The sequence below is a fragment of the Oncorhynchus masou genome, chromosome 1 (genome assembly GCF_036934945.1).
Source record: "Oncorhynchus masou masou isolate Uvic2021 chromosome 1, UVic_Omas_1.1, whole genome shotgun sequence".
Lineage (NCBI taxonomy): Eukaryota > Metazoa > Chordata > Actinopteri > Salmoniformes > Salmonidae > Oncorhynchus > Oncorhynchus masou.
In genome coordinates this window covers 24,489,770-24,508,046 of record NC_088212.1, presented here as the reverse complement: position 1 = coordinate 24,508,046, position 18,277 = coordinate 24,489,770, and the positions used below count along the sequence as shown (strand labels likewise).

Sequence of the window (18,277 nt, the reverse complement as noted above, 5' to 3'; positions counted from 1 at the left end):
TTCTTCCATGGCCTGCATACTCAGACATGTCACCCATTGAGCTGTTTGGGATGCTCTGGATCGACAGCGTGTTCCCGCCAATATCTAGAAACTTCGCATAGCCATTGAAGAGGAGTGGGACAACATTCCACAAGCCACAATCAACAGCCTCATCAATTCTATTTGTAGGAGATGTGTCATGCTGCATTGAGTCAAAATGGTGGGCACACCATTTGCACACTGATTTTCTTACTGTGGAATGCAGGGTTTGGTCTTCGCCAGGCAAAAATGGGACCCATGTCATCCAAAAAGTTATCCTTTTGAATCATATGTCCATATAACATTCTTCCAAGAGTCTTGATGTGCTTCCAGGTGATGGGCAAACTTGAGTCAACTTTTTGGATGACATGGGTCGCAAACACTGCATTCCACAGTAAGAACCTCATACCAACGGTCAAGCATGGTGACAACATTAGTAGTGTGATGGTTTGAGGATGCTTTGCTGCCTCAGGACCTGGATGACATGCCTTAATAGAAGGATTCATGAATTCTGCTCTGTATCAGATAATTCTACAGGAGAAGGGCAGGCTATCTGTCTGTGAGCTGACAGCTGGGTCATGCAGCAAGACAATAATCCAAAACACACAATCAAGTCTACATGGCTAAAAATCAAAATGGCTACAAAGCAACAAATGTAAAGTTTTGGAATGGTCTCGTCAAAGTCCAGACCTAATAATCCCAATTGAGATGTTGTGGCAGGACTTAAAACAAGCAGTTCATGCTTGAAAACCCATTAATGTTGCAGAGATAAAGCAGTTCTGCATGCAAGAGTGGGCCAAAATTCCTCCACAATGATGTGAAACTGTTCAACAACTACAGGAAGCATTTGGTTGCAGTCATTGCAGCCAATTTTGGCACAACAAGTTACTGAGTGTAAGGGGGCAAGTACTTTCTCGCACAGGGGAATTGGGTGTTGCGTAACTTTGTTAATTAATTAAATAAAAACTCAGGTTCCCTTTATTTAATACTAGGGTTTGGATGACGATCTGATAACATATAGTATCAAAAATATGCAAAAATAGAGAAAATCAGAAAAGGGGCAAAAACTCTTTTCCCGGCACTGTATTTGCTATTGACTTAAAGAGATGTAGGATTACCTCCTTTCTGTAAGTTTAATTTACTACTAGAGTATGAATAACATCACCACAACCTCAGGGAAAGAGATGGCACAGTTAGAATCAAAGACAGGTGTCCACCATCCAACCCCAACCCCCAGTCAGCAGTGTGTTAAAAGCTGTTTGATGGTTTGGATGTCTAGTCAGCTCCATTGTACCTTTCTGGCTGATAATGAGGGCCAATAATGATTCCGTGCTCGAGGGGTTAATGGCATGTAACCGGCAGAGCCGCTAATTACACGTTACAAACTATTTATCAGATTCTCCATCTGCGCAACTCAAGCACCACAACTCTCATTGTGCACGCTAAATTACTCCTCGGATTATCATTGTAAAGCAAGTTTCCGTAATTAGGAGCCCGGGCTGCTGTTTTCTTTTTCTGAGTAGGCTGCCGAACGACATCAAGTGAAGAGGGGGAAATTAGATGACTGGTTCATTTTGGCCTGACATCCCAATACAGAGCCAATATCTACTATATCTGGCATCTACAGTATCTTGCTATATGAAGACGAATCTAGCCACACAGGAATCCACAGCCAACAGATTCCAGAATTCCGTCACAGTTTTTTGTTGAGAATATGAGACCTTAGGGGGATTTACACTCTAGAATGAGAGAGAGGTATAAATTGCCTCTTGGATCCTTGGTGGAGTTTGCCATACCGTATAGTCAGATTGCAACGGAAGGTTGTGCAAAAGTTGTGTGAACAGCGGAAGGTTGTGTGAAAGTTGTGTGAACAGCGGAAGGTTGTGTGAAAGTTGTGTGAACAGCGGAAGGTTGTGTGAAAGTTGTGTGAACAGCGGAAGGTTGTGTGAAAGTTGTGTGAACAGCGGAAGGTTGTGTGAAAGTTGTGTGAACAGCGTGTGGAGCAGAGAGGCTCAGTCTCAGTCCAAAAGGCCTCTCTCTCCTGCCATCGGTTATTTGAGAAATAACTGTCATATCCCCCAGCCCCAAAGGTGTGCCGGAGACCATGGAGACACGTACCATCTCATCTGTCTCTGCAGTACATTTTATTAAAATTACCTTCATTATAAGACAGTGTTCATTATAAAACCAAAAACGCTGGTCTCCCAGGGCCCAGTGGATTAATAAGGACAGCGGTGTATTTTAAGCTGTAAACTCCTCACTGTCCTTAATCTCCTTCCCACTTCACAAGGCCAAATTAACACCTCTCCCCAGCTCTGACGGGACCTCATTAGCAAACTTCCAGGGAAGGAAAGAGAAGAGGAATGAAAAAGAAGGAGAAGAAGAAGGAGGGACGCGACCAATGACAGCCACCAGCTCTGGGATTAACCCTTTGTGGTACTTCAGCGCTGTAGAAACTAGGTCGTTGTCGACGTGTTTCTAATCAGTCGCCTGGTTAGCGATAATTAGAAGCCAGGATCGGACGAGGGAAGAGAGAAAAAGTGGGAGGGGTACATTGAAATGAAACAGAAAAGAAAGAGAACCTGTCATGTCGCAAACACTTCAAAGGCAGAGACTTCTCTTTTAAAAGTGGCATGATGAGGATCCAAACACCAAGAGGGATTCCTCCGAGCCTCAGTGTGTGTTTGTCTGTGTGCCTCTCATACACACACACACACACACACACACACACACACACACACACTTCTGGCTCAAACTCCACCTTTACGGCACAGCTGTAGGGGAGTTTTAGTGTATCCCAAAACACACAGCCAAACAAGCTCCTGCAACTACACCTCCTCCTTACTGTATTTCACCCCTGAAGCAGCAGGTATAACTCCCACAGCTTTACTCTAAGGCCTGGCTGACTACTGTGAGTAAAGTTCACAAGCCTCCGCAAGCTGTTTGACATTAAGCAGGAAGGTCAAAATGTACCAGAAAACACAAGGGGTTTCATTAATTTATGATTATGCATAGTGAGATTGATTGTATGTACATTAGTATATTTTACTTTTCAAATCTGTGTTCTATACATATGGAAGTTTGATAAGAGAGATCCAAAGTAACAGTGAAGACCTTGCATCCTTCAAGACCGATACCTCTGGAGAAAACGTTAATATTATATTTAATTATCAGTCATCTACTTTATTTACTTTCTAAACATCTATATTCCCTGTTGTCAAACATCAATAGTGCTCAAATTAATCCCCTAGGTTAATGTTTGCAGTGGTAGAAAAACTACTCAATTGTCTTACTTGAGTAAAAGTAAAGATAGCTTAATAGAAAAGGACTCAAGTAAAAGTCACCCAATAAAATCCTACTTGAGTAAGTCTAAAATTATCTGGTTTAGAATATACTTAATTATCAAAAGTAAATGTAATTTCTAAAATATACTTAAGCATTAAAAGTAAAAGTAAAATAATAAATCATTTAAAATTCCTTATATTAAGCAAACCAGACAGCACCATTTTCTTGTTTTTTAAATTTACCGATAGCGAGGGGCACGCTCCAACACTCACATTGTTTAGTGAGTCCGCCAGATCAGAGGCAGTAGGGATGACCAGAGATGTTCTCTTGACAAGTGTGTGAATTTTGGGTGTCAGGGAAAATGTATGGAGTAAAAAGTACAGAATTTTCTTTAGGAATGTAGTGAGGTAAAAGTAACTTGTCAAAAATATAAATAGTAAAGTACAGATACCCCCAAAAAGTACTTTCGTAATACTTTCAAATATTTTTACTGCATGTTTGCACAACAAAGATATGGCAGGGCCCTTTTGATATTTTTGTGTCTGTGCCTTTGAGGTCACAGACATTCAATTTGCCTTGACATCAACCTTACATAGCAGCAGCATTGAATACAATAACTCCAGCCAAAACAGACTGCTGCTTTGGCCTAGCTATTTACAAAACTTTTTTTTAAACAAGTAGACTATGATAATAAATGAGAACCAAACAATCCATGGAGTTTCAGGTTACTTTCAGGTTACCTTTCAAAATGGTGAGTTGAGGAGAGAGAGGGTGACTGGAAACATTATTTGCAGTATCATTTCAATATGCCTCTACTTTGTGTACCATAACGCAGCTCACAAATATGATTTATGACCTTGGTTTAATGGCTAGAGAAGAGCCTTGTTAGGTATCAGATGACTTTTTCAATATGGTAGCGTCAGAGAGGGCACTAAGAATGCACAATCCCAACAGGAAATGAGGGCTTGTCTCAGCCAAGATAATATGAGCAATCAGATACAGTATCTGATCATCTAATGGCACCTACTCCACTTTGACAGAAAAGGCATCAGTCAATAAGCATAAGATGAAAACTGGGTCCTCCTTACACTTGGCCATGAATTTCTTTCCCTGCTACCCTATCATCCATCCTTACAGTGCTTTGTGTCAGAATGTAATTGGTAAAGTGTCTGTAAATCATGTCAAAGCCCCACTGGCAAAACATAAGCAAGGAGGTGTCAACTCACCTGGGCTTGGAAACTCTTGAGGACAGGAGCCACCATCTCCCGCACTTCCTGAATACAGATAAACAGAACCAAGGTTTACCATTTTTGAGACAGTAGAAGCTCCATCTAACTAGGGACCAAATGCCCTGTTGAGAACAGGGGAAGACTTCTACTGCACCTTGTATTATAATTTGTCTCAATAGTATTGAATATACTAACTTGTTATGGACAACTTTAAGATGAGGAAGACTGTCAAATGCTGTTTGATCCCAGATGTATTTTTCTTTAGCCAAATTTCAGCAGAAGAAGCAACGTCCCTGGTTTGGATTGATTTGCGAGGGAGGGAGGTGGAGGAGGAAGGGGGGGTTAAAAGTGGGGAGTGTAAGTGGGGATTTCCTGCTTGTATTAGCTCAGACTCCAGCTTCTCCCTTCTTCCTGGCTTTCAGTGAGCCCCAGGTAGAGGGATTGGGCTGCCTGTGTGGACAACCTGATCCTGCCATCTGCACCTGTATTATACTGACAAGATTACAGCATACTCTCCACACTCTCAACCAGGGATAGGGGCTCTGCAGTCTGACTCTGGGAGATCCTAGGAACCCTGGCTGTGACCCTAGTGGTACTGCAGATACACTGGCCTTAAACAACACCTAACTATAAACCACATATTTTAATTTAAATGTTTACATACCTGGAGAAGGGGGGTGGTGGTAATAATACTGACTTGTCCCAAGCATTGTGCGCAAATTATATGCACTAAAGTGGATTATAAAATTAACTAAATCATTCCAGGCACAAAGGTAAGCAGGGCTCAAACACTGAGCAAATCAGTCTGCCTAGTGGAGCAGAGATGAACAGAATGACACACAGAACTCATAGCAGGGTAGGGAGGAGGCAAGGGTAGGAGGTAGGGAGGAGGCAAGGAGTAGGAGGTAGGGAGGAGGCAAGGAGTAGGAGGTAGAGAGGAGGCAAGGAGTAGGAGGTAGAGAGGAGGCAAGGGGTAGGAGGTAGAGAGGAGGCAAGGGGTAGGAGGTAGAGAGGAGGCAAGGGGTAGGAGGTAGAAAGGAGGCAAGGGGTAGGAGGTAGAAAGGAGGCAAGGAGTAGGAGGTAGGGAAGAGGCAAGGAGTAGGAGGTAGAGAGGAGGCAAGGGGTAGGAGGTAGGGAGTAGGCAAGGAGTAGGAGGTAGACAGGAGGCAAGGGGTAGGAGGTAGGAGGTAGGAGGTAGAAAGGAGGCAAGGAGTAGGAGGTAGGGAAGAGGCAGGAGTAGGGGGTAGGGAGGAGGCAGGGGAGGAGGTAGGGAGTAGGATGGAGTGGGAGGGAGACAGGAGGCAAGGGGTAGGAGGTAGAGAGGAGGCAAGGGGTAGGGAGGAGGCAGGGGTAGGAGGTAGGGAGGAGGCAGGGGGAGGAGGGGTAGGGGGAGGAGGCAGGGGGTAGGGGTAGTGGGTAGGGAGGAGGCAGGGGGTAGTGGGTAGGGAGGAGGCAGGGGGTAGTGGGTAGGGAGGAGGCAGGGGGTAGTGGGTAGGGAGGAGCCAGGGTGTAGTGGGTAGGGAGGAGCCAGTGGGTAGGGAGGAGCCAGGGTGTAGGGGGCAGGGTGTAGGGAGGAGCCAGGGTGTAGGAGGCAGGGTGTAGGGAGGAGCCAGGGTGTAGGAGGCAGGGTGTAGGGAGGAGCCAGGGTGTAGGAGGCAGAGTGTAGGGAGGAGCCAGGGTGTAGGAGGCAGGGTGTAGGGAGGAGCCAGGGTGTAGGGAGGAGCCAGGGTGTAGGGAGGAGCCAGGGTGTAGGGAGGAGCCAGGGTGTAGGGAGGAGCCAGGGTGGAGGGAGGTGCCAGGGTGTAGGGAGGTGCCAGGGTGTAGGGAGGTGCCAGGGTGTAGGGAGGAGGTAGGGTGTAGGAAGTAGGGAGGAGGCAGGGTGTAGGGAGGAGCCAGGGTGTAGGGAGGTGCCAGGGTGTAGGGAGGAGCCAGGGTGTAGGGAGGAGGTAGGGTGTAGGAGGTAGGGAGGAGGCAGGGTGTAGGGGGTAGGGAGGAGGCCGGGTGTAGTGGGTAGGAAGGAGGCCGGGTGTAGTGGGTAGGAAGGAGGCCGGGTGTAGTGGGTAGGAAGGAGGCCGGGTGTAGTGGGTAGGAAGGAGGCCGGGTGTAGTGGGTAGGAAGGAGGTCGGGTGTAGGAGGTAGGGAGGAGGCAGGGTGTAGTGGGTAGGGAGGAGGCAGAGTGTAGTGGGTAGGGAGGAGGCAGTGTGTAGGGGGTAGGCAGGGTTTAGGAGGTAGGGAGTAGGGAGGAGGCAGGGTGTAGGAGGTAGGGGGTAGGGGGCACTAACCTCTGAGACATTTCTCTTGAACTCCCGGCTCAGCTCCACCAGGTGCTTGTGTGAGTGCTCGCTCTCTTCCTGTCGCCCTGCCAGCTCAGACGCTACTGAGTTTAACTCCCTCTATAAACACAAAAAAAGAGGGAGAGGGGAAGAGCAGCAGAGAGCGTGCGCGCGCGAGAGAGAGAGAGAGAGAGAGAGAGAGAGAGAGAGAGAGAGAGAGGCCACTTAGAGAGGCTGCCAACAGTAATACTGTGCAGCTTAGATTGTACATAAATAAAAATACAGTGCTGAATATTAACTATGTAATCCTTCATGATCTTATAGAGGTAATACTTACTGCAAGCCCTGGCCCATAAATAATTAAGCCAAAATAAATCCAATGCCTACAGTAGCAGAAGGCATTTTAGATAATCAGTATTTGAAATAATCAATACGCTTGCAACGGCCATGGAACTCCAGTGAGAGAGAGGAAGAGAGAGAGAGAGAGGAAGAGAGAGAGAGAGCAAGAGAGGAAGAGAGAGAAGAGAGAGAGAGGAGAGAGGAGAGAGAGGAGAGAGAGAGAGAAGAGAGAGAGAGAGAGAGAGAGAGGAGAGAGAGAGAGAAGAGATGAGGAGAGAGAAGAGATGAGAGGAGAGAGAGGAGAGAGAGGAGAAAGAAGAGATGAGAGGAGAGAGGGGAGAGAGAAGAGATGAGAGGAGAAAGAATAAACAAGGCAAGCAGAGTCACGTGTGAAGGAACCAATAACCTGACAAACAACCTTATAAACACATATAGGGCTTCCTGGAGAAATTAAGAGCTGATTTTAAGACAAGACACAATTCAACACACAACATAATTTATTTTTCCATGATTAACAGAGATCACATTGAAGCCTCTATTTCATTAAAATCTCTTCCACATCTTTGCATTGATTTCAGGTGGATTTTAATAACATAAATATACTGCTGGTATCTTATCTAGGCCCAGTGCTAATAACCCACATTTTCCTATTAGTGTCACAATTGCCTAAATCACAATTAATCTGTCTAAATCCTTCAATACCTGGTGATACAGTACTTGCCAAAACTCCACCATATCAACATCCACTGTACAATTCCCAGCGATCTGTGTACACAGCCACTCCTCAGACCCATGCATTTATAGCCTCACCACACCACTTGCCATTCACAAATCCAATAGCATCCACTGACTAATCATCCAATTTCCAACTCTTTCTGCAAACCAACAAAACACATGTAAAATCTTGCTACAGTACTCGTCTCCACTGACAATGTTTGTCCCTTTTAATCCCATCTCTTTTCCTGTCCTCTTGGATTGGTTTTATTTGATGGTCTTCCCTTGTATCTGCTGGGATATAATATAAAAACTGGAGTGAGGGATTCAATTAACACAGTGAATTTATATATGACGCTGGAAAATGAAATTGACTGTGTTTTAATTAATCTCCAGTCTTACTTAAAAGCAATTTAATAAATTATCACGAGCCAAAGAGAGAAAACTCTAGTTCCATATTTGAAAAATGTAACTGATTCCACTTATTCCCAGTGAAACAGTTTAACCCTTCAGTTTCATCAGATCTCGATGTAAATAGATTACTATACTGGTCCTTGAAAGAGGCCACCTTTCTCTCTCCAAAACCAGCGACAGAATGCTCCCATTGATGAGTTTTATTTGAGCTCTCTTGGGGACAGTTGTGCCTTCTTAAGAGATGGCTCCTTTGCCTAAGGACTTTCTCCAAGAGTCAGACTGGATTACACTTCCCTTTGCTTATTCCATTCTCATGCATCTCAGATTGTAAATCTTTTTTTTGGTCAGAAACACATTCCTATTTGGTTTCCGACTGCCTGTGCTCTTCAGTCAGCCATTCTAACCCATATTGGATGAGACTTTTGGGGGATTTGGGACTTGGCTGTTAGGAGTGGGCTAGCCTCCAACAGATTCAGCCCTAGACCACCAGCTAATCTGGCTGAGAGAGAATCCTGTTAGAAGTGGCTTTGTGTGGATTATAGTGCTGTTTCTGAATTGCCCAGCCCTTCATTGTCCATGAAGAGACTAAAGTAAAGCAAATCACATTAATGCCTCATTTCAGTCAAATTCAACACAATGTTTGGTTGCTTCTTCACATGAAAAGTCCAATAACATATGTATTTACATTGTAATTATGTGCGGTGCTTAATTTGGGCCGGAGCTGTCAGCAGCGCCATTCTGGCACTTCTCATGTTTGGGGAATTGGTTCCCGGCTCCTCTATAAAACTAAGTAGCCTATTGCAGACCCAGACGCACACACAGACGAAAAAGAATGTTGAGCAAAGCAGAATGCATTGAATGGAGACTGGGCATTAATTTCCTGATTCCACTTTGTTCAAGTTTATTTGCCAGTAGTCTGTGACTCCGTGTGTGACAGTAGGCTGTTCAAGATTGCGCAAATGTGTCATGAATACGCATGATGCACTATTCCAAGTTGTCAAATGAAGGTTTGGAGGTCATAAAAAGTAATTAAATGAGTTTCATAATTTGTGTTAATATAATTAATGAAGTCACACTTTTAAATATGATCAATCACTTAATCTACATATCAGCCATTATCGGAATGACTCTTCAGTGCCTGTCAGTGTGTGCTGCGTGCCTGCCAGTGTGTGCTGCATGCCTGCCAGTGTGTGCTGCGTGCCTGCCAGTGTGTGCTGCATGTGTGCTGCCAGTGTGTGTCAGTGCCTGCCAGTGTATGCTGCATGTGTGCCAGTGCCTGACAGTGTGTGCCGCGTGTGTGCCAGTGCCTGCCAGTGTATGCCGCGTGTGTGCCAGTGCCTGCCAGTGTGTGCCGCGTGTGTGCCAGTGCCTGCCAGTGCCTGCCAGTGTGCGTGTGTGCCTGCCAGTGTGTGCCGTGTGTGCCAGTGCCTGCCAGTGTGTGCGCGTGTGTGCCAGTGCCTGCCAGTGTGTGCCGCGTGTGTACCAGTGCCTGCCAGTGTGTGCCGCGTGTGTGCCAGTGCCTGCCAGTGTGTGCCGCGTGTGTGCCAGTGCCTGCCAGTGTGTGCCGCGTGTGTGCCAGTGCCTGCCAGTGTGTGCCAGCGCCTGCCAGTGTGTGCAGTGCCTGCCAGTGTGTGCCAGTGCCTGCCAGTGTGTGCCAGTGTGTGCTGCGTGCCTGCCAGTGTGTGCCAGTGTGTGCTGCGTGCCTGCCAGTGTGTGCTGCGTGTGTGCTGCGTGCCTGCCAGTGTGTGCTGCGTGCTGCGTGCCTGCCAGTGTGTGCTGTGTGCTGCGTGCCTGCCAGTGTGTGCTGCGTGTGTGCTGCGTGCCTGCCAGTGTGTGCTGCGTGTGTGCCAGTGCCTGCCAGTGTGTGCCGCGTGTGTGCCAGTGCCTGCCAGTGTGTGCCAGTGCCTGCCAGTGTGTGCCTGTGAGTGCTGCGTGCCTGCCAGTGTGTGCTGCGTGTGTGCCAGTGCCTGCCAGTGTGTGCCAGTGCCTGCCAGTGTGTGCTGCGTGCCTGCCAGTGTGTGCTGCGTGCCTGCCAGTGTGTGCTGCGTGTGTGCCAGTGCGAGTGGGCCGTTGCCCGAGAAGAGAGAGTGCGACATTTCAGCAGCACGTATAAAACAATGACAGACAACAGACTAACTAGATAGCCAATTCAAAACATAACTAGCTCGATAACTGCTACAAGTTAACTATAGCTAAGCATTCATGTCTTTGTCGCCTTTCCACGTGCACCGTTGGAAAGCTGGGATTCCCCTCGGTCATGACTGTCCTGATCAGGTCAGGTTACAGGAGACCATAACCCTACAGACCCCCAACAGAGGAGGAGAGATCTAGGGGTCTGAAGATGTGGGGGTTTTATGACCCCTCACACCCAAGGTAAATCTTAGGCCACAGACAACATCCCTTTGTCCTCTCACTATGGAGAACCAGCCACAGAACATTAAACATGCAATAAAGGGAACTTTGGAACAATGGTTTCTGGTTTAGATGGAATATGAAAATGAATGTCATTTTTGTTTTGTTATTAAAGGTTAACCTCTGTCAGCCACAATGGTGGTCATGACGATAGATGGAATATGAAAATGAATGTCATTTTTGTTTTGTTATTAAAGGTTAATAGATGACATTATTACGGAAACATTGTAACTGTAAAAGTTTTACTAGGATATGCTTTTTGTTTATACATTGTACGTTGTGTGGAAAGTCTCCAAATCAAAGAGAATGATTTGGTAAAGATGAAATGTGAAGTTAGTTGTCTAAAATTGGATTTGAGTCAAATCTAGACCTTGCCTCTTAACTTTGTTCGCCCGGAGAATTGCTCTAAAGGAGGATACGCCAACTTCTGACCCGAGGGTATAAGACGTGAGTGAAGAATTAACATGGCAGTCTAAGTGACCCGAGCTGCAGCCGAGGTCTAAAAAGTCAACGAACCCAAAACTCAACCCAAGGTTGAAAACAAAGAAATATTTTTCTACCCATGCTACTGATGAGTAGCTGTTTCTAAGCGGGTGAATTCAAGCCGGACCACCTAACCTCCACTCTCCATCGAATCGTGGTATCTACACTGTTTCATTCCTACGCTGTGAGCTCTGAGCTACAGAGCTGTCTGTCCTCAGAAGACCCCTCCCAGAGCAAGGGCGAGGAATCAGACCAAAAGGACACTGACATCGTGAGGACGACCCGAGAGTTGCGCCGGAGAAGTGAGTCATTGAGAAGCCTAAACGACCCACGTGGAGCTTCCCATCTGAGAACTCCCACACGTAATTACATCATTATATTCTGACCCATAAGAGTGGCAGTTTGGGGCGAGGCTAGGGTTAAAATAAGCCTAGCTGACAAATGCACCCAAATGTATATTTCTCTCGTGTACTTTCTTTTTCTCTCTCTTTTAAATCCCCATTTTGGGTGACACGCGCCATAGTGTGTTGGCCCGTTATACTAAGTTATAATCAATAGCCTAGAATGTGTTTTTGTGTATGTATATCTTTTATCATCATTTTAGCTTTCTAGTAAATAAATACTCAACTAAGATTGGTGTGGTATGAACTCATTGGTAAGACCCGGGTCCGTGCAGATTCCCGGATTATGCGACGTTCAGAATGAGACTGTAGAGGAAACTGATTCATTAGCAACTGCTGTAAAATCGATGTTCTGATATTCTTTGAGTTAATTTGGGAAATAGAAACTCAATAAAACAAATTTTCCCATGGTGCCCCAGGTTAATGAGGTAATAATTGCTTGATTCAGTTAATCACACAATTAGAAACCTTTAATCATTTGATGAGCAACAGTCATCACATTAACTAAAACAACGTTACGACACCTCTATTAAACAGTAGCCATGTAATGTTAAACATCTACCCTGAAACATGAATATTTGAGCCTTAAACATAAACATGTCTAATTAGATGCCTTGCTTTGAAGTAGCCTACCTTATCCATTTGATTCCTGATTTATTGAATGAGGGAATCCTTTTATAAAGACAAAAGTATTTGGTTGTAATATTGCAATAAATGTATATCAAAGGTGGCAACCATCCTCCAGAATAGCTACTGGGTGTGCAGGCTTTTGTTCAAGCCACATTGTAGACTAAACAACAGCTACTCAACAGGACCTTGATAAACAGACGTGGGTGTTTCAGGGCTGGATGCCAAGCCTGCACACCCAGGAGCTGTCCAGGTGGAGGGTTGACCACATGTGACTAATAGTGCAGTTCTACTTTGTGTGCGGTTAAGTGCCTTGATCAAGAGCACAATGGCATGAGATGGTAGGCCTGTATAGGATCAGACACAGCAGCCTTCCAGGGTCAATAATGGTTACTTTTTCATGTAGGCTGTAATAAGTCATGAAAATGTGGTTAAGTCATGGAGAAGTCATGGAAAATGTGTAGGAACCCACAACTGTGAATAATCAGGTCTCTATAGTAGAGGTCGACCGATTCATCGGAATGGCCTATTAATTAGGGACGATTTCAAGTTTTCATAACAATCGGAAATCTGTATTTTTGGGCGCCGATTTTTTAAATTTTATATACCTTTATTTAACTAGGCAAGTTAGTTAAGAACACATTCTCAATAACGACCTGCCTCTCTCTCGTTGCACTCCACAAGGAGACTGCCTGTTACCTTGGCTTACTGCATTCGCGTAAGTTGCTAGCTAGCATTAAACTTATCTTATGAAAAAACAATCAATCATAATCACTAGTTAACTACACATGGTTGATGATATTACTAGATATTATCTAGCGTGTCCTGTGTTGCATATAATCTGACTGAGCATACAAGAATACAAGTATCTAAGTATCTGACTGAGCGGTGGTAGGCAGAAGCAGGCGCGTAAACATTCATTCAAACAGCACTTTCGTGCGCTTTGCCAGCAGCTCTTCGTTGTGCGTCAAGCATTGCGCTGTTTATGACTCCAAGCCTATCAACCCCCGAGATGAGGCTGGTTTAACAAAAGTGAAATGGCTAGCTAGTTAGCGTGGCCTAATATCGTTTCAAACGTCACTCGCTCTGAGCCTTCTAGTAGTTGTTCCCCTTGCTCTGCATGGGTAACGCTGCTTCGATGGTGGCTGTTGTGTTGCTGGTTCGAGGCCAGGGAGGAGCGAGGAGAGGGACGGAAGCTATACTGTTACACTGGCAATACTAAAGTGCCTATAAGAACATTTAATAGTCAAAGGTTAATGAAATACAAATGGTATAGAGGGAAATAGTTCTATAATTCCTATAATAACTACAACCTAAAACTTCTTACCTGGGAATATTGAAGACTCATGTTAAAAGGAAACACCAGCTTTCATATGTTCTCATGTTGTAACGGCGTTCTTCGTTTGTCGCAAGAAAGTCGAACCGAAATGCAGCGTGTTGGTTACTCATGTCTTTAATGAAACAAATGACGATACATGAAATAACTTATAAATACAAAAACAACAAACGGAACGTGAAAAACCTATACAGCCTGTCTGGTGAACACTAACACAGAGACAGGAACAATCACCCACGAAATACAAAGTGAAACCCAGGCTACCTAAATACGGTTCCCAATCAGAGACAACGAGAATCACCTGACTCTGATTGAGAACCGCCTCAGGCAGCCAAACCTATACTAAAACACACCCCTAATCAGCCACAATCCCAATGCCTACAAAAACCCCAATACAACAACACAATAACATAAACCCATGTCACACCCTGGCCTGACCAACTAATATTCTAAAACACAAAATACTAAGACCAAGGCGTGACAGGGGGGGGGGGGGGGGGGGTTCTAAGGTGCGGACTCCCGGACGCACCTCAAAACCATAGGGAGGGTCCGGGTGGGCGTCTGTCCATGGTGGCGGTTCCGGCTCGGGACGTGGACCCCACTCCATAAATGTCATAGTTCCTCCCCTTCGCGTCCTGGGATGATCCACCCTCGCCGCCGACCATGGCCTAATAGTCCTCACCCAGAACCCCACTGAACTGAGGAGCAGCTCGTTACTGAGGGGCAGCTCGGGACTGAGGGGCAGCTCGGGACTGAGAGAAAGCCCAGTACTGAGAGGAAGCCCAGTACTGAGATGAAGCCCAGCCAGGCAGTTGAATCCGGCAGATCCTGGCTGACTGGCGGATCTGGAAGAGTCTGGTTGACTGGCAGATCTGGAAGAGTCTGGTTGACTGGCAGATCTGGAAGTGTCTGGCTGAATAGCAGATCTGGAAGAGTCTGGCTGAATAGCAGATCTGGAAGAGTCTGGCTGAATAGCAGATCTGGAAGAGTCTGGTTGACTGGCAGATCTGGAAGAGTCTGGTTGACTGGCAGATCTGGAAGAGTCTGGTTGACTGGCAGATCTGGAAGAGTCTGGTTGACTGGCAGATCTGGAAGAGTCTGGCTGACTGGCAGATTTGGAAGAGTCTGGCAGATCTGGAAGAGTCTGGCTGACTGGCAGATCTGGAAGAGTCTGGCTGACTGGCAGATCTGGAAGAGTCTGGCTGACTGGCAGATCTGGAAGAGTCTGGCTGACTGGCAGATCTGGAAGAGTCTGGCTGACTGGCAGATCTGGAAGAGTCTGGCTGACTGGCAGCTCCTTGCAGACTGGCAGCTCCATGCAGACTGGCAGCTCCATGCAGACTGGCAGCTCCATGCAGACTGGCAACTCCATGCAGACTGGCAACTCCATGCAGACTGGCAACTCCATGCAGACTGGCAGCTCTAGCTGCTCCATGCAGACTGGCAGCTCTTTGCAGACTGGCAGCTCCTTGCAGACTGGCAGCTCTAGCTGCTCCATGCAGACTAGCAGCTCAGGCTGCTCCGAACAGGCAGGAGGCTCCAACAGCGCTGGAGAGGAGAAAGGCTCCGACAGGGCAGGAGAGGTGAGGCGCACTGTAGGCCTGATGCGTGGTGCTGGCACTGGTGGTATTTGGCCGAAGACACGCACAGGAAGCCTGGTGCGGGGAGCTGCTACCGGAGGGCTGGGGTGTGGAGGTGGTACTGGATAGACCGGACCGTGCAGGCACACTGGAGCTCTTGAGCACCGAGCTTGCCCAACCTTACCTGGTTGAATACTCTCGGTCGCCCTGCCAGTGCTGCGAGGTGGAATAGCCCTCACTGGGCTATGTAGGCGAACCGGAGACACCGAGCGCAAGGCTGGTGCCATGTAAGCCGGCCCAAGGAGACGCACTGGGGACCAGATGCGTAGAGCCGGCTTCATGGCATTTGGCTCGACGCTCAATCTAGCCCGGCCGATACGTGGAGCTGAAATATACCGCACCGGGCTATGCACCCGCACTGGGGACACCGTGCGCACCACTGCATAACACGGCGCCTGCCCGGTCTCTCTAGCCCCCCGGTAAGCACAGGGAGTTTGCGCAGGTCTCCTACCTGGAGTAGCCATACTCCCTGATAGCCCCCCCCCCCCCCCCCCAAAGACATTTTTGGGGCTGATTCCCGGGCTTCCATCCACGTCGCCGTGCTGCCTCCTCAAACCTGCGCCTCTCCGCTTTAGCCGCCTCTAGTTCCTCCTTGGGGCGGCGATATTCACCAGGCTGAGCCCAGGGTCCTTTTCCATCCAGTTCTTCCTCCCATGTCCAATTCTCCAAATGGTGTAGCCTCTCCCACTGAAGCTGCTTCTGTTGCCTCTCCTGTGGCTCCTGCCTTTTAACACGCTGCTCGGTCCGTGTGTGGTGGGTGATTCTGTAACGGCATTCTTCGTTTGTCGCAAGAAAGTCTGACCGAAATGCAGCGTGTTGGTTACTCATGTCTTTAATGAAACAAATGACGATACATGAAATAACTTATAAATACAAAAACAACAAACGGAACGTGAAAAACCTATACAGCCTGTCTGGTGAACACTAACACAGAGACAGGAACAATCACCCACGAAATACAAAGTGAAACCCAGGCTACCTAAATACGGTTCCCAATCAGAGACAACGAGAATCACCTGACTCTGATTGAGAACCGCCTCAGGCAGCCAAACCTATACTAAACACACCCCTAATTAACCACAATCCCAATGCCTACAAAAACCCCAATACAACAACACAATAACATAAACCCATGTCAAACCCTGGCCTGACCAACTAATATTCTAAAACACAAAATACTAAGACCAAGGCGTGACACATGTTCTGAGCAAGGAACTGAAACGTTAAATTTCTTACATGGCACATATTGCATTTTTACTTTCTTCTCCAACACTTTGTTTTTGCATTATTTAACCAAATTGAACATGTTTCATTATTTATTTGAGGCTAAATAGATTTTATTGATGTATTACATTAAGTTAATAACTGTTCATTCAGTATTGTAATTGTCATTATTACAAATAAATACATTTAAAAATTAAAAATAAATAAAAATCATCTGAATAATCGGTATCGGCTTTTTTTGGTCATCCAATAATCGGTATCGGTTTTGAAATCATAAAATCGGTCGACCTCTACTCTATAGCAAAATATCGTTTGTGAATTTCGGTGAACATAGTCTAAATGGACCAACTCGGAAAAAGACAGCTCCTGCACTTCTTTCATCACAAGTCAACATTTAACATTTAACATTTAAGTCATTTAGCAGACGCTCTTATCCAGAGCGACTTACAAATTGGTGAATTCACCTTCTGACATCAGTGGAACAGCCACTTTACAATAGTGCATCTAAATCATTTAAGGGGGGGGGTGAGAAGGATTACTTTATCCTATCCTAGGTATTCCTTGAAGAGGTGGGGTTTCAGGTGCCTCCGGAAGGTGGTGATTGACTCCGCTGTCCTGGCGTCGTGAGGGAGTACTGGTTATGTGGGTAAAGTGTAATTGGAGTGTATAGTTCAGTGTTTGCAGTATATTCTCAAAGTCTCCACCAAGTTCATTAGTTGCAAAAGTCTAAACATTGGGTCAAGGAATGGGCAAGGAATGTAAAATGTATAAACTTACCAAATGGCATCATAACATACCACTTATTTTTATTGTATGTTAAATATACCATGGATTTCAGTTTCCATTCAATTGTGAGTAGCTCAACCTGTTAGGTATGCGTAACTGGCTGTAAGGGAGTCAAGCGCAGGAGAGCAGAAGTTGGGTAGCCAAAGGAGCCTTTTATTTCGGCGAACAAACACACCGCACTAAGAACACTAAACACAATATGGGTTGACATAACCCAGCGCAAACCAGCCTAGTGTGCACATACACAAAACAACAAACACTTCCACACACAGACATGGGGGGGAACAGAGGGTTATATACACGTCTAATACTGAGGGAATTGAAACCAGGTGTGTAGGAAAACAAGACAAATGGAAAAATTAAAGGTGGATCGGCGATGGCTAGAAAGCCAGTGACGTCGACCGCCGAACGCCGCCTGAACAAGGAGAGGAACCGACTTCGGCGGAAGTCGTGATACAACCAACGAGACAAGTGAATACATCTATATGAGTAAAACAACAATAGCTGAAAAGGCTGGGCAATAGCACATCAAATGAAACCTGGTGTCTGCCCACGTTCTTGAAGGGAACTGAAGCAGAACATTGTTTCCCTGTTTGGTTTTCTTGAAGAGACGGATGATGGAGCAACTGTACAACACAGTGTACTTGAAGTCTCTTGAACTAAAATATTTTACACCTCACTAATCCAAGCTGATCCATTTCACCTTGAGTTATGGGTAACTGAGGTCTCTGATAAGATTCACTTATCTCCATGAATCCGCATGAAGAGTCCAAAAAAACACACATCCACACCTACTATACTCTTGATTACTTACATTGAAAATAGGGGGAGTAAACAAGTTTGATTCCCTGTGCAAAGAAGAATTTCCCAGGAATCGTTTGACAAGTTTTTTAAAAAGGAGAACGGGACCGAATTTTCAGTATGTAGTAGTCAGGTCAATACCGAGCTCCTGTCATTAAGCCTCTGCCAGTCAAACATCCGGACGTAATTGATGAGTTTCCCCGAGGGAGGGCAGAGCTATCACTGGGGTGGGGAAGTGGTGGGGGTAGGAGGAAGAGGGGGGGGTAGTTGACGGAGGAGAGGGGGTAAGGGGGAT

The 18,277-nt window shown here is 46.1% G+C and overlaps 1 protein-coding gene across 1 annotated transcript in view; it reads right to left on the bottom strand.

The window, feature by feature from the left end:
- Nucleotides 1-18,277, bottom strand: part of LOC135539932 (homeobox protein cut-like 2) — a 124,884-nt gene that overhangs the window by 64,705 nt on the left and 41,902 nt on the right. Inside the window, exons 2-3 of the mRNA XM_064966211.1 lie at nucleotides 6,815-6,925; nucleotides 4,530-4,577 (exon numbers count right to left, since the gene is read on the bottom strand). Coding sequence (XP_064822283.1) covers nucleotides 4,530-4,577; nucleotides 6,815-6,925 — 159 coding nt within the window. The remainder of the gene's footprint in view (nucleotides 1-4,529; nucleotides 4,578-6,814; nucleotides 6,926-18,277) is intronic.